General features: G+C 37.1%; 2 protein-coding genes across 3 annotated transcripts; both read right to left on the bottom strand.

Moving 5' to 3' along the window:
* Positions 1-1,193: 1,193 nt before the first annotated feature.
* On the bottom strand, positions 1,194-15,811 carry LOC128232032 (uncharacterized). Of its 2 annotated transcripts, none has more exons than XM_052945371.1 (2): positions 15,643-15,811; positions 1,194-2,876 (listed from the first exon to the last, which is right to left on the bottom strand). In XM_052945371.1, exons 1-2 carry the CDS (start codon positions 15,707-15,709, stop codon positions 1,537-1,539), a joined length of 1,407 nt encoding a protein of 468 aa, XP_052801331.1. In that variant the 5' UTR covers positions 15,710-15,811; the 3' UTR covers positions 1,194-1,536. The 2 variants fall into 2 exon arrangements, with proteins under 2 accessions (XP_052801331.1, XP_052801332.1); XM_052945372.1 differs by lacking the exon at positions 15,643-15,811 and adding an exon at positions 10,306-10,411.
* On the bottom strand, positions 5,168-6,740 carry LOC128232033 (uncharacterized). The gene is made up of 4 exons (XM_052945373.1): positions 6,684-6,740; positions 6,214-6,435; positions 5,890-6,125; positions 5,168-5,692 (listed from the first exon to the last, which is right to left on the bottom strand). The coding sequence occupies exons 1-4, from the start codon at positions 6,732-6,734 to the stop codon at positions 5,305-5,307; spliced, it is 897 nt and encodes a 298-aa protein (XP_052801333.1). The 5' UTR covers positions 6,735-6,740; the 3' UTR covers positions 5,168-5,304.
* Positions 15,812-16,915: the final 1,104 nt, after the last annotated feature.

Below are 16,915 nucleotides of genomic sequence, written 5' to 3'. Positions count from 1 at the left end.
GTAGCTAACGCTTGTGGAAATTGTGGTATTTCAGACGACATTTGAGCATAAATCAACATTGGCTGAAGAATTTCAGTTTTTGGTATCTTAGTTTTTACTCTCCTACTGATTTGCCACACTTTGTTTCGTCTTACAAAAAAGTTCACTTTTTTCAAAAACACGAGCGTGTACTTTTGCAAATATTATTGTTTTGCGTTTTATTTTATCGTCTGCAGGATGCTGCTGGATCTGTTCAAGCTTACAAATTCATTTTCGCTTCTATTGAAAGTATTAGTTTGCAGTCACATAAAGTAGTTTACCCCCACGTTTTTTTTATTTTGTCAGTGATCGTTCGAGGGTGGTAGCATGAACATTTACCGGTAACGATATTTGTAAATTTGTACACGACAAGTGGATTTTGTTTCGTGATTTTGAGCATATAAACGCATGTCCGTCCGTAGTAGTTCCATTATAGTATTAAATGGAGAATAAAAAACAGCTAAAGGCGTAGCAAGAATGCAGCAAGCATGTCGGGGGGGGGGGGGGGGGCACGCTCTGGGAATTCCCCTCTCCCTAGATCGTCTGTGGTGACTACTGAGAATTTCAGCAGTAAAATGTGACAGGATTTGGTGGCGTAAAAAATGCGATTTTCTACAAATAAATAATAACAATCATGAACAAATAGAACGAAACTTATATATATATAAAATATATTGAACAACGTTTTTATGATAATGTACAATAACGGATGTATGGTATGTTTTTCGCCGCGTTGTGGGAAATGTTCATCATAGTTGATAGCCTAATACATTCGTCTTAGCGGAAACTGCGCTTTTTACGCAACTCTTAAACATAGTAACATTGCCAGAGTGACGAAAGTATATATAATATCGTCTATGTAAACATGGTCAAAGTTTGCAACGGCCAGCAAAGGTAGAGGAGTCCACTGTAGGCAAAGATATGCGAGTGTTGTTTAAGGGACATTTTAATGTAAAATAAGTCGTAAAGACTCATCCTAATTGTAAGCTGATTTTCTAGAAGTACCAGGTCATATTGTATAATTGTGTACTTTCCAATTGGAAATAAAGGTGAGTTGACGCATGATTTTAGATGTGCACTTGCTTCATCATCGACAACATAAACAAACAAATATGTCATTTATTGCATTGATTTGTCAATTAAGCAAATAATACGATTTTGGCTTAAAGCTGCACTCTCACAGATATATCATTTTTACAATATTTTTTTTTATTTTTGTCTTGGAAATAGCAAATTTTTCCATAAATATCTGCAAACCAATGATATCAGTTTGCTGACAAAAAATCAGACCGTAGATTTTCATATTTCCGTTCCAAATTTAATGTTTTATGGCTTAAACCGTTAGGAAAATGCATAAAACATCATTTTTTAACTTCAATAAAAAATCTGCGATCTAATTTTTGGCAGCAATCTTATATAACTGGTTTCCATGGAATCCCACAAAAATTGGCTCGTTCAAAGACAACAAATACAAAAGTTGTCATAACGTTCAGTCTGTGAGAATGCAGCTTTAACAAGCTATCCTAATACGTCTCTCTTTATTTTATAGGTAATAAAACTTGGAATGATATCACGGACAAGAATGTATGTTTTATTCTTTTTTTGGTTAACTTTACTGAACGAATAGGAATAAGCGTGAGTAAGAAATGTAAAGGGCCCCGGCTCTCTGACAAAGCCTCGTGTTTCAACAATTGCACACATTCTCTTCACAAGAGTGTTATGAGCAGTCACATTGCTGCACCGTTTTCTTACACCGACTTTCAAAATTGGGTGCGGCTGATCAAGAAAGTATCTTGTGTTCGGAATATATATTCCAGCCTCGTCCGTGTCTGGCAGTGCACCTTTGTACATAAATGGTGTTGTGGTATTTTGATGAATATCTACTCTATATTGTTCTTTATCGCTAATATTTTGGTAGATGCGATATTGACCTGTGATGAAACCTGGGCCAATAATAAGTTGATTTTTGGCGTTTAACTTTTTTCTTCCAATTTCTTGTAGAATTTGTTTGAAGAAAGGATGTTTAGGCTTACAGAAAAACTCTCCATTGCAAATCTGATATGGTCGATTCGACATACAGGCAGCATTTTCAAAAGGGGCTAGCACCAACATGCAAGAGTACTTCTTTGTGACAATATCCAGTGGTCTAAGACAAGCTGTGTCCAAATCAACATAAAGTCCCCCAATCTCGTATATGGCAACATAACGTGTCAGATCTGCCTTAACAACAGCCTCGGTTGCATTGTCAAAGAACGCGAGTAAGTAGGGATGTTTATCAGCTATGAGCTGACGAGCAGTGCTGTGCGTCCAAAAATAGTATTTCCAGTGTGGATTGTGCTTCATAAAAGACTGCATATTATCCACGTAAGTGTCAGGTACCGATAAGTCTGAAGTATTTTCCCCGTAACTGGTGTTATTCTGTTTTATCCACATTTGGTGAACATTGTGAGGTATCCGCGGTTTACCGTTTGGAATCGTTGGAAATTCTTCATCCATTTCAGGCTGAAATCCCACTTCAAGCGGTAGTTCATCAATCATAACGTTTGTTTGGTGCCACAAAGCGCTATTTCGGAGCACATACGTTGGATTTCTATTGGGTTCGTTCAGCATTGACTCTTGGTCTAAGGTTTCTTTAATTTTAGTTGTGTTATTTTCTGGTTTCCTCTTACCGTTAATACCGTCCGTCTTGCCGCCAACATTGCTATCAGATCGATGTAAAAAAGAACTTGCTTTGTTGCCTGACCCCTTCTTTGGAGAGGACGATGTCACTGGAACATATGTTCGTACAACTCCGGGATTTCCGAGAAGCGTTTCGCTGGTTGGAGGAGGATTGAACTTCATATCTATGGAGAATTTACCTGGAAATGTAAATAGAAAATACAGTTTTATCATGTGAATATTTCGGGCCAATAAATCTATTGAAACAGGCTGTCGAGTGTCGCTTTCTAGCAAACAGAATGTACACTAAGTCAGTTATTAATCATTGTACTACTGTTTTGAAAAATGATACAAGATCAATTCGCTTTCAATAAACCAACGCTTTTCTTTTCAGGTGAGAAAATAAATAAAGCCATCCTCCCAGCAATTGGAAAAATTGTAAAATCAATGTTAAACTCAATGCCAGTAATGATTTAATAATTGAAAATGACAAGGGAGGCCATTGATGTCAATCCGACAATCAATTTACATTAACATTGCATTGTCATGGATGATTGGTAGTTATGATGACAGTCTTCTGTACATTCAATAAGAAAATAGATAAAAAAATCCATTTTGAAAGAGACTATAAATATTTGATCAGTGTTTTTTTTAGGTGTTATTACAATCTTGATTCCATCTAAACGCTGATAGTATTGATGAGTTTAACTAAATGTTATCTTAATTAAAAAATAAATATGTTTTATATGTTATGTTATCTTCCTCTTCCGCCAAGATTTCTATTGTAAACACGTTTTAATTACAAACACAATCATTAATAATTGTAATATTGTTCTGTTTAGAGCCAGCAATTTAAAACTCTGTAATATCGATGTTAAATCAAATGTCAGATATGATTTAATACTTGACAATGACAAAGGAGGCCATTTTGCCAGTCGGACATCCAATTAATATTCACTTTGCATTAACAAAGATGGTTGATTTAAGGAATGAATTGCGGGGTTGATGTCATTATCGGGGTATGAACGCAATTGGGCTGGTCTAAGTGTGTGGAGTCCGAACTTTGACCAGCCCAATTGCGTTCATATCCCCGATAATGACATCAACCCCGCAAATTCATTCCTTATATTTACACCAATAGTTCATTATTTCATTCAAGAAGAGTTATCCTTTCTTACCGATTCAGTAAATGGAACAACCCGTCTGTAACCGAAAACATTTTTTCAAAAGTCTTAAATTTCCAATTTTAGGCATTTTAATAATAAAAAAAAAATTGTTTCAGTGTAAGATAGCAATATATTTCAACTCGTGATCACCTTAAGTGAAATATAGGTTGTGGTGCTCACTCAGTGAAATATTATTACGACTTTAAACTGAAACAAACATTTCCCTCTTTATCTGAATAAGAAATATTCTTATTTATTTTGACTCCCGTGTTGAACTTTGTGTAAGAAGTTACATAGTATTTCTTATAAACACTAAAATGCCTCTATAAATGTATGAATTACTGATTTGTTTTACATAACAATGCTTTGTTTAAGGTTGCATCCATGGCAACGCAATTACTTTAGCAACCCAATAAGTCCTAGCTTGTTATACAGATATACGTCAATACATGTACAATCCCCTGATCGTTACTACATTAGGTTCCACTTGAACTGTTGGAGATATCAGGACAAAGCGCAACCGATATAGGAAAATAAAATGTCAGTGTAACATTAACGCTCCAGAGACATTGAAAATAGAAATGTGTGAGAAAAAACAGGGGTTTTCAACTAGTATAGGTCTTATCCTACCAAATTACACCATGTTTTATGTTCCACACAGTAGGTTAACTTGTTCAGTGACTTAACCTCTTTTGTGTATGTTGTGCAAAAACTAAGTTTGTATCAAAGAAAAGTTTCAAATCGACATGTACTCTGTTTTTACTCCCAGTGTTTAAATCATAAAACACTGACTTTTTCTTAGGATATTATTTTTTTGGTTTCAAAACATTTGTTTGGATTCTAAAGTCAAATGCTGAAATGTTGATATGGATCAGACTTAAAATGCGTGATATCGTACAGGGATTCTAGGACATTTGCCCCCCCGGATGTTTGCCCCCCCGGATGTTTGCCCCCCTTTTGGACCATGGCGGACATTTGCCCCCCCGCCGTTTTCGAGGGGGCGGACATTTGCCCCCCCGCCGTTTTCGAGGGGGCGGACATTTGCCCCCCCCCCGGTTTTATAAGTTTATACCAAGATATTAAAAATATATTAATTTATAAAAAAAATGAACATTTTTTTCTTTAACTATTTGTTCAATTTACGTGCAAACTGCCAACCGATTTACACCAGTTTGTATGTTTGTCACTAATTACATATAAATACAGATTACACCGTTCAGGTCACACATGTGACGATGTAGGCTTAGGTAAGACAACAATGTAAATCCTTTTATAATATTTTTATTTCAAATCAGAAGTCATATAGCACATTTATAGCACTCATATATACAAGTATATACAAAAAATACGTTTCTGTTCTCTGAATGGTATGATAAGTAATTCACTAATCAAGATCAAAATAGCACATTCATTTTAGCACATTCATCATATCATATTACAGGTACATTACAGATGTTCAGTCCTAACGCAGTCGGATGTGACCCCCAATGGCCTGCAGAAACTCTTCGACCGTCTTCTGTCCATTGGATAACTGCTGGCACAGGGTCTTCAACGTCTTCTGGTATCGTACTGTTCCCTTCCTCGCTGGCTTCTTTGATGGCTGGCCTCTCTGGACACGGAGGATCTCTGCTTCCACCATTGCAGCGTCCTTCTCGAAGCAGGAGATGACAGTCCAAAGCGAGGGATTGACGTGGCCGACGAGACACCGGAACCCATTGTTCCAGGCTTCACACACGTTGTTGGTCCTGGCCTCGTCGTTCAAAGTGGCTGTGTTGACGTTCCAAGTGGCTGGCTCGAACCTTGGTTGAGTGCGTCGGAAGATGAGGCCACCGGTCTGCGATCTGACAGATCTGAAACAATAAAACAATAACATATTTAGTATACATTAACAGTACATGGATATTGTTATGGATTAAGAAATCATCGTTTTGTAATTATTGACTCATTGATCGAGGTGACAATTTATATATTATTTAAATTTGATGGCTAGAAGTGTAATTGTATAATTATGTTATGCCAATAAACTGCTGCATTGAATTGAATTTACCTGAAAGGGCCGTTGACGTAGTTCCGATCGAAGTAGTCGACTACTGGCTCCAGGACTTCTGTAGTCTGGCTCTTCAGGTACGCCATTCCTTCCTTCACCTGATCCTCTGGAAGGAAGGCCAGTCCGTCCAACATTCCACAGAACTGACGAATGTCTGGGTCCTCCCTGTAGGTGGCCTGCAGTCCTTCCCCTTGAAGATACCTCCATGTTGATTGCGTCAGATGGTAGAAACATCCCTGTAAATATAACAAATGTTTCGATAATTTAACATTATGGACGGAATGACGGAATGACGGACGGACGGAATCACGAAGTACCACTTACCTGTATTTCGATAGTGTTCGACAAAACAGCATGTACTGCGTTGTGGATGGCCATCTCATAGTCTGTGACGACTTTGGTGGGATTGGGACGGATGTTCCTGCGCAGGCAAGCATCGAGGATGGCAGTGAGGCACTCTTCATATACTTCTTGAGTTTTTGAAGGCAGAAGGGCATATGCTGCTGTGGCCGACGTCTCTCCGAGCAGCACTCTGACGGTGAACACCTGAAATAATAAAATAGAGGCTTTCATGCAAAAAAGTTTCAAATCACATCATGATAATTGCATAATAAATGTTGAATGTTATTATATAATATTTTTTTAACTTAATATTTCTAGCATTTGTTTGGACTTCAGTATAAATGACGTAACGTTACGTTACGTTACGTCGAAAACTATCTTAGGTGGGGTATGTGGTTTGTTTACTAGATCTTGTACTTACATATTTGTTTAAATGTATAATAATAACTTACTTGCTTGAACTGCTGAGGGGCCGTTGAGTGGGTTCCATCCATGAACCACATGGTGGCATTTTGGCAAAAGTACGTCACATTTTTCTCGTTAATTATCTCTTCTTTGATATCATGCAAACAGAGGTAAATAGCGCGATCGAGATTGCTTTAATTGTTTCTCATTAATTAACTCTTCTTTGATATCATGCAAACAGAGGTAAATAGCGCGATCGAGATTGCTTTAATTGTTTCTCATTAATTAACACTTCTTTGATATCATGCACACATAGGTAATTAGCGCGATCGGGATTGCTTTAATTGTAGTGTTGGATCGCACTTTAATACAAACACATGTTTGGTGTTGATAGTTTGTAAGATTATTAAAGTTATCGCATTATCGAGTAGTCTCCCTTCTCTTATGTCGTGGCTTTTATTTGATTGAAGACATGCAAAATACACAAATTGGAGTTATGTTGGTTAATAAGCAATTTTGGTATAGGTTTGTCTAGAATATTACTTATATAACCGGGAGGGCAAATGTCCGCCCCATCGAAAATGGAGGGGGGGCAAATGTCCGCCCCCTCGAACATTGAGGGGGGGGCAAATGTCCGCCCCCTCGAAAACGGCGGGGGGGCAAATGTCCGCCATGGTCCAAAAGGGGGGCAAACATCCGGGGGGGCACATGTCCGGGGGGGCAAATGTCCGTTTACCATGTACAGGGGCGGCTCCAGGATTAGATGTTAGAGGGGACTTGCGCCCCTCCCTCAGAACCGAAATTATGTGGGTTTGGATAATCCTCCAATAATATTTTATCAATTTCTAGTCCGAAACGGTGCAATTTGGGCGTTTTTATCACCTTTTTTCTAAATTATAATAAAAAGTAAATACGGACGATTTTTGTTGGGGGTGGAGCGCCCGGTTATTGCAATACATGTAGAGTTAAAGCTTTATACGAGACCATGATTTACACAAATGGTTAATGTAACACCGACAATGCTCCCTTGTATCGGCTCAAGAGGTATTCCATTTCAAAAAAGAGACAAAAATAAGTCCATCGCATACCGTTATATAGATACTTTGTTTTGAGGTGGAGGGAGGGGTGCTTTACATATTTTAAGGCGTGTCCGCACCTTTAAGCCGCATTTTTCCTGACCCCACCCCATCGCCCGTACAATAGGAATCTAGAATCCAAACGAGGAAAACTTAAATGAGGAATAACGCGAAAGAGCTCCGTGGTGGTTGTGTAAGAATGATAAATAACATTTAAACGTTACACAATCAAGAAGATAAGAAAGACGGTCAGCCCCGGTTGAGTTCGGAAATAATAATGATACTTTGTTATTTGGTCTCATTTTGTCTGACTCGAAACTCACTTTTTTAAAACTCGAATCTCGCCTTTTTCAACTCAAAACTCACCTTTTGTTTAAACAAGTACCGAGTACACCATTCTCCCAGTACTACCATTGTCATGCCGAGTAAGTAGACAAGGGAGCTACTGTTCCATGTTTTAACATCTTTGGTACATTTCTGGCCTATTTAAGTATCTAAGTATTTTCATATGTATCTACTCATGTAAAAGATCATGAAATATGGTTAACAAAATGCATAGAAATACCTACACTCACACTGCTTCATTTACAGTTTCTTGACACATGTTCAGCGATGGAAGTGATCCAATTCAATGAGGTGGGACTTTGTTTGTATCAAAATTATATACGTTTTATTTATTTGGAAGACTATATGGAAATTAATCGTTCGTCTGGTTGCTGTAGACCTAAACGGTTACTTTTCATATACACATCCAAATAAACAATAACCAATACTTGTCAACTATATCAGATAATAAGTATCACAAAGCGCTCTCTATACAGATTTGTTTTATTTACCCTGATAATAATCAGAAGGAGATGAGCCTATAGGCATGAATAAACCACAGTATTCGAAACAGATCTGATAAAAATAAGAAAAGCATATGGCAAAATGGCAAACTAAAAGTCTGTTGGAGCGAAATACTTGAAAAGAATCGTACGGACACCGTTCCACAAAATGTATCGCCAAAAGTATCTAATTATTAAAATATATAATTTTGACTTAAAACAAAATACGATTTTTTTTAGAAAAACATAATTATTTGGACACAAAACAAACTGCGGACCCTTCCTGGAGCAAACAATATAAAATATATACATTTTTATCAAAATAGAAAGTAACTGGTAATTATAGTTTAATATTATGTGGTGAAAATTATCTAAAATATGCCATCTCTCAGTACCCAACATGGATTTGTTCAAATAGTTTAACTATAAAGTTGAGAAGTTTTGATGTGTTTATTTGTTTTTTGTTTATTGAGAATCAAAGATGTTGGTAGACATATAGGCTGAGGTGGTAGACATATAGGCTGAGGTGGTAGACATATAGGCTGAGGTGATAGACATATAGGCTGAGGTGGTAGACATATAGGCTGAGGTGATAGCTGAGGTGGTAGACATATAGGCTGAGGTGATAGACATATACGCTGAGGTGGTAGACATATAGGCTGAGGTGGTAGACATATAGGCTGAGGTGGTAGACATATAGGCTGAGGTGGTAGACATATAGGCTGAGGTGATAGACATATAGGCTGAGGTGATAGCTGAGGTGGTAGACATATAGGCTGAGGTGGTAGACATATAGGCTGAGATGATAGCTGAGGTGGTAGACATATAGGCTGAGGTGGTAGACATATAGGCTGAGATGATAGCTGAGGTGGTAGACATATAGGCTGAGGTGATAGACATATAGGCTGAGATGATAGCTGAGGTGGTAGACATATAGGCTGAGGTGGTAGACATATAGGCTGAGGTGGTAGACATATAGGCTGAGGTGGTAGACATATAGGCTGAGGTGGTAGACATATAGGCTGAGGTGGTAGACATATAGGCTGAGGTGATAGACATATAGGCTGAGGTGGTAGACATATAGGCTGAGGTGATAGACATATAGGCTGAGGTGATAGCTGAGGTGGTAGACATATAGGCTGAGGTGGTAGACATATAGGCTGAGGTGATAGCTGAGGTGGTAGACATAGAGGCTGAGGTGATAGACATATACGCTGAGGTGGTAGACATATAGGCTGAGGTGGTAGACATATAGGCTGAGGTGGTAGACATATAGGCTGAGGTGATAGACATATAGGCTGAGGTGGTGTTTTATAAAGATTCGAGCTTGTTATAATTTGTGTTCATTGAAAAAATACACATTATACAAATTGTGTATTGTGTCTGTATAAATGTTCAACAGGTTATTAACATGAAATAACCATTTACAGTCATTATGACGTTTACGATACTGTGTTATTTGTATTTGGGGCTGGAAGCTTTGTACATGTAATAACTACAATGCATATATTTTGTGTTGTGTTTTGTTATGTTTTCTTATGTACGAATGATCAATCTAATATTTTAAAAATACAACATATATAACAAAATAAGCGTGGGCTTATTCAAAATGACATTTTTTTGCAAATGGTACAATTTTAATTTACGTATTTTAATATAATATACTTCAAATGCGAGATATATGGTTTAAGATAGCTCTTGGCATAAGGTGTTTATAGGATTAATCAAAACACATTTTATAACATGGAAATGATATTATAGCTTACCACAAAGTCCAAAAATTGTTCCAACCAGGAACGAAGTAATAAGTTTAAGAAATGTAACTCTTTTCATTCTCTTTTTGTCATCAATTTCACAAAATCACAAAACACCACAACTGTATATATAATTAAGTCTCTCCTGTTAACAGAATGGATCTTTTCAACATTTGTTCTCGAATGACATTAGTATTTACAATGGGCATACTAGGAGGTGAATCAGCATAAATAATGCATCCTCTGGGCATCTGATCGTCTCAACAGGGTTTGTATCGAGCGTATTCGAAGTCACCATAGCTACCCGTAGTAGCAATTATATATCATGGGTATAGGTGCAGAACGACTGATTAATTGCACTTTGCTGTTTAGTTGTTTATCGAGAAAAAAATCAATACGATTATGTGCCTACTGTCTAATATAATTATAGACTGTTTTGTAAACTAGTACTTTTCAATCAGAAATTAAATAATAATTTCACACTTTATTGTAGAAATACTGGTATACGGGGTATCGATGGTGCAATCTTGATATTTAATGTCATATTTTCGTTAAAAATTATGTATGTATATTATATTGTTTGTTCGTCAACATCATCACGTCGTCCCAGCAGCAGCAGCAGCAGCAGCAGCAGCAACAGCAGCAGCAGCAGTAGCTACTACTCCCACTACCACAAAACAACCACAGCCACTGCCACAACCACTACCACTACCACTAACACTACCATTACTACTAGCACTACCACTACCACTACTACTACTACTACTACTACTACTACTACTACTACTACTATAACTACTATTACTACCACAACTACCACAAACACCACTACCACCACTACTGCTGCTGCTGCTGCTGCTGCTCCTGCTCCTACTACTGCTACTGCTGCTGCTGCTGCTGATACTACTACTAATACCACTACTAATACTACTACCACCACAACCGCCTCCGCCACCGCCTCCGCCACCGCCACCCACTTCCACTTCCTCTACTACTTCTTCTACAACAACTTCTACCACTACCACTACCACTACCACCACTACCACTACCACTACTTTTTACTTCTGCAACCGCCACCACCACCGCCGCCACCGCCACTACCACTACCACCACCACCACCACCCCTACTACTACTACTACTACTACTACTACTACTACTACTACTACTACTACTACTACTACTACTACTACTACTACTACTACTACTACTACTACTACTACAATAAAAGTTTAGTACATTTATGACATTGTGGAAAGTCATCATTACTTTTACATTCGGGTGTGCTTCACCTTGATTTGATTATTTCCATTAAAAAATACAAATGTATTTTCATATTTTATAGCTCGTGGTGTTTTCGAAATCCTGATCTTCACAAAAGTGTTTCAATATGGAAACAATAGGGTGATACAAGCTGAAGGTCAGTTGGTAAATCTCGTTCTTCTGTATAGAAAAATGAGTCTTTCTTGCCTGTTTGGCTAAGCATAAGTTGGCTTTGTATGAAGAGTTATTCTTGCCTGTTGGCCTTTACCGGTCTTTTATTTTGTAAGAGCTTAGCTTGCCTGTTTGTTTAAGTGTGCATTGGCCTTGTAAGAAGAAATTTCCTGCCTGTTTGGCTAAATAGTTTTTGGGCTTTATTAACTAGATATTTATAATTATCCACGATTTCAAGTTCCATATTGTTAATTGTTAATCTAAATTGTCTCCATGCATAACTGCTTTTTGGTTATTTCACATAAATTTGCCTGAAGCTTCTAATTTTGACAATAGTTATTGAAATTGTTTATACTATTCTGAAAATCAGTAGGCAATCCGGCCTGTATTATTGTATCGTCGGCGTACAATACAAATAAGAGTTTTAGTAGTAGTAGTTTTATTAGTGCAGTGTCAGTATTGCATAATACGACAGTATATGTTGCATCAATACAACTATTCAAACCTGTCAGTGAATCGCTGTGTTCAGATATAAAGCGCTATGTAGTTGAGGTTGTACCAGTATCAATCAGCAAGAACACTCCAACAGCCATCACTTTACTATCCAGCAGTTCGTGGCGTTAAAATTTACAACCAAGTCCAGCTCGGTCAATTTCACGGTCACCAATTGTAGTCGAATAAACAATTTAACATATTTAACAATTGTGGATTGAATCGTAACAAAGTAGAATACTGAAGTATTATTAGTTGCTCATCTTTTTATCCATGGTTTAAAACACGATAAGGGATAATTAGCCAAAATGTGTATAATTTCTTTCAATCCTTTAAACCGGCTTTAGGGAAATTCAGTAACCGTCCATCAGTGTTATACTGGCTATTTGATTGACCGGGCAACACGTATATAAATATATATTTATGACGTTTAAACAAAGGGGGAGATTAACTAGTAACGTGATAACCCTAAATGCACGTGTACTTGGATTCAATGTATTATTTTAAAATAAATACGGTTATCATCGTTGACGGTTAGTCTATTTTAGCGTCATTTCAATTGGTCTACTTTAAGCATCTCACTCGCTTTAAAACAATTTGTATAATATGACACATACAATCCAGTCCAGCCGATATCCGATAAAGATTATTTACATATCGGATAAAAACGCGAACGATATCGGACCTTATTTTATTATTTGTCCATCGGGAACAAGTACGGCCGATATCATGTAGGATACATATCGGGCGGATATTGAACCAATATCAATTACCATTCCGAGCCGCTGTCAGATATATATCGTATATATATATCGGAAACTATATCGGTAATGCTATTTATCTGATATCGGCCAGATGTTTACAAGTAATTAGTAATGGCCAAAAACAATATATATATGTTCGATATCGTTTTCGTTATCTTTAAGATACATGTCTCCGAGTTCGACCTGGTCTGTGACTTATTATCCTATATTGGTAGTTAAAGAATATGCTCAATAAGTTAAAACTTAACTTGATTTAGAACGATTGTGAAGAAGGTTATATTCACTCTCGTAAACCCGAGAGTGTAGTAATGTGTTGTGGAGAAAACCGGAGAACCGGAAGAACACCAGCCTGTACGGCTTGGTGACCACCAATCAAACACACATGCGCCCAGACCGGGAATTGGGCCCGTGTCGCTTTGGTGAGAAGCCAGTTTACTACTGCGCTTGCCACACAGCATGAGATAAGTCTGATATCGGTCCAATGGTTAGTCGTAAGGATACGGTCTTACTTGTATCTGGTGGGTAAAGCAATATATATCGGTCAAATTACTAGCCGCAATGAAACGGTCCTACTTGTTTATCTGGTGGGCAAAGCAATATCGGTCCAATGACTAGGTAGCCGTAATGATACGGTTTTACTTGTATCTGGTGGGTAAAGCAATGTCGGTCCAATGGTAAGCCGTAATGATACGGTCCTACTTGTATCTGGTGGGTAAAGCAATATATATCGGTCCAATTACTAGCCGTAATGATACAGTCCTACTTGTATATCTGGTGGGCAAAGCAATATCTGTCCAATGACTATCCGTATATATATAATGATACGGTCGTACTTATATCTGGTGGGCAAAGCAATATCGGTCCAATGACTATCCGTATAAATATATATATTAATGATACGGTCGTACTTATATCTGGTGGGCAAAGCAATATCGGTCTAATGACTATCCGTATAAATATATATTAATGATACGGTTGTACTTATATCTGGTGGGCAAGGCAATATCAGTCTAATGACTATCCGTATAAATATATATTAATGATACTGTCGTACTTATATCTGGTGGGCAAAGCAATATCTGTCCAATGACTATCCGTATAAATATAATGATACGGTCGTACTTATATCTGGTGGGCAAAGCAATATCTGTCCAATGACTATCCGTATAAATATATATATTAATGATACGGTCGTACTTATATCTGGTGGGCAAAGCAATATCTGTCCAATGACTATCCGTATAAATATATATATTAATGATACGGTCGTACTTATATCTGGTGGGCAAAGCAATATCGGTTTAATGACTATCCGTATAAATATATATTAATGATACGGTTGTACTTATATCTGGTGGGCAGAGCAATATCGGTCTAATGACTAGGTAGCCGTAATAATACAGTCCTACTTATATCTGGTGGGCAAAGCAATATCAGTCCAATGACTATCCGTATAAATATATATTAATGATACGGTCGTACTTATATCTGGTGGGCAAAGCAATATCGGTCTAATGACTAGGTAGCCGTAATGATACGGTCCTACTTGTATCTGGTGGGTAAAGCAATATCGGTCCAATGATTATCCGTATATATATTATGATACGGTCCTGCTTGTATCCGGTGGGTAAAGCAATATACAATGTATATCGGTCCAATTACTAGCCGTAATGATACAGTCCTACTTGTATATCTGGTGGGCAAAGCAATATCGGTCCAATGACTATCCGTATATATATAATGATGCGGTCCTTCTTTTATCTGGTGGGTAAAGCAATATCGGTCCAATGGTTAGCCGTAAGGATGCAGTCCTAATTGATAGGTTATCGGTCCCATATATATCCGATGGGCAAAGCAATAAACACATGTATGTCCGATATCGGTTTCAATATCTATATATCCACTATCTGGAAAATGTCACTGCGGCGTTCGACCGCTTTCGTTCTCTGGTCTGTTCAAAGGCATTTTTACGCATGACTTTTCTTGTACCAAAACTCTTACAATAAAAGTAGTTTAATAATTGAACATTTCAAAGTTATGGTACTCGGGGACAAACAGTAAACTTAACCAGTGAAACCGATTTAATGTTCTTTAACAACCGACTTTAGATAAATTATAAATATATCTGGCATTCTTGGTTTTGTTTAGAATCAGTATGTGTATCAATTTTGTGTTTTCTAATCAACGCTGGCAGAGCAAGGGTATTATATGCTTTCACAAGCGTTGATTATGGCATGACTATTACTTTGCAGTGTTCTATATCTGCATAATTAATATGGAAGTTTTATTAAACAAATAAAATAAAACATATCTAAAACATTCCTACTGCGACGATCTCCTAATAATAATTACCTTCATCTAAAAACATAAACATATTACAAGAAAAACCATCAGATACCGAAAACCAACAACAATGACGATGATGATTGATGATGATGATGATGATGATGATGATGATTATGATGATGATGATGATGACGACGACGACGCCGACGACGTAGACGACGATGATGATGACGACGACGACGACGACGATGACGATGACGATGATGATGACGATGCCGATGATGATGATGATGATGATGATGAACACTTGTTTCTTGCCATAGTAGTTAACATCAACAAAGTTTATAACATGAAAATGTTTCCATCAGTACTTACCGCATAAACCAAAAATCACACCAATCACAAAAGAAGCCATTATTGTCACAAACGTCTTCGCCTCCATATATATATAGCTAGGTGTCAAATTTATTAATAAAAAATAGTGACAAGAACTATCCAATATCTCAATATATATATATATATATTGATCAACATTCAAACCAGTAATCACATTTAGAATGCCGACACTTGAAACGATAGAGACTCGCGTTCGCTGGGTAGCAAATCCATATTCTCATCTGCTAGACGCCGCCGGGGCCGGTTGCTGAGGCTTATTATAGAAACACTTGAATAGGAATTTCAATTCAATATTGAATTGAATTCATTAGGTGTAACTAAACGATTCTTGAAATAGAAAACCGCTTCATGCGATGACAGTATTTCACGTGCCATAACTGTCCACGAACAGAGATTGCTGTGTTTATTTTGTACTTTGGCTTTCTTCTCATTAAATGTATTAAATGATGATGTATAGAGTAATAATAATGCAAAATCGCCGCATCATTTTGGTAGAAAACTAATTGAATTAAGAGCTGAACCGTTCATTAACGTCTTCGGTCAGAGTTTAAAGCTGCACTCTCATAGATTTACCGTTTTGACACCTTTTTATTTCAATGTCTTTGAACTAGCCAATTTATGCGAAAATACTTGTTAACCAGTCATATAAGACTGCTGACAAAAATAAGTTCTCAGATTTTTATAATTAAGTTCAAAAATTTATGCATTTTTCTTAAACCGTTGGTAACGCTTTTAGCCATTAGACTTAATTTTTCGAATGGAAATATGAAAATCTGCGATCTGATATTTTGTCAGCAGTCTTTTATTACTGGCTTGCAAATATTTACGCCAAAATTTTCGCATTCAAAGACAAAAAATAAAAAAAGTTGTACAAACGGAAAATCTGTGAGAGTGGAGAAATGCGATTGTTTAATGTAATAGACATATTTGTTGATGATATTGTTGTTTTAAATTATTTGTTTACAATAAAAACAGATTCGTATGTGTGAGTCTTGAGTCTCAGTTTCAGGTCGTTAGTGAATAGCGACATAGAGGAAGAGGTGTTTGAATTATTGTTGGTCGAGTCGCGCTCAATGTATGTAATTTGACAGCAATGTTAACTGTCCATTAAGTGAGAAAAGTTCATTACGCAGTTTTTAAACAAGTTTTAAATGACATGAGTTTGAATTATTTTGTTGTAACGTTATGATAATGATGCGAATATAGACATTTAATTTAGCGTTTTTTTGTTGTTGTTGTTTTTGTTGTTGTT

The sequence above is a fragment of the Mya arenaria genome, chromosome 4 (assembly GCF_026914265.1).
Source record: "Mya arenaria isolate MELC-2E11 chromosome 4, ASM2691426v1".
NCBI classification, from domain to species: Eukaryota; Metazoa; Mollusca; class Bivalvia; order Myida; family Myidae; genus Mya; species Mya arenaria.
This window is presented reverse-complemented; position numbering and strand designations above follow the sequence as displayed.

Bases quoted from the DNA above. Each gene is read 5' to 3' on its own strand.
- LOC128232033 (XM_052945373.1), bottom strand. From the start codon at position 6,734: ATGTGGTTCATGGATGGAACCCACTCAACGGCCCCTCAGCAGTTCAAG. The intron at 6,126-6,213 runs GTAAGTGGTACT...TTATATTTACAG, and splicing joins CGAACACTATCGAAATACAG to GGATGTTTCTACCATCTGAC. The intron at 5,693-5,889 runs GTAAATTCAATT...TTATTGTTTCAG, and splicing joins TACGTCAACGGCCCTTTCAG to ATCTGTCAGATCGCAGACCG.
- LOC128232032 (XM_052945371.1), bottom strand. From the start codon at position 15,709: ATGGAGGCGAAGACGTTTGTGACAATAATGGCTTCTTTTGTGATTGGT. The intron at 2,877-15,642 runs GTAAGTACTGAT...TTACATTTCCAG, and splicing joins TGTGATTTTTGGTTTATGCG to GTAAATTCTCCATAGATATG.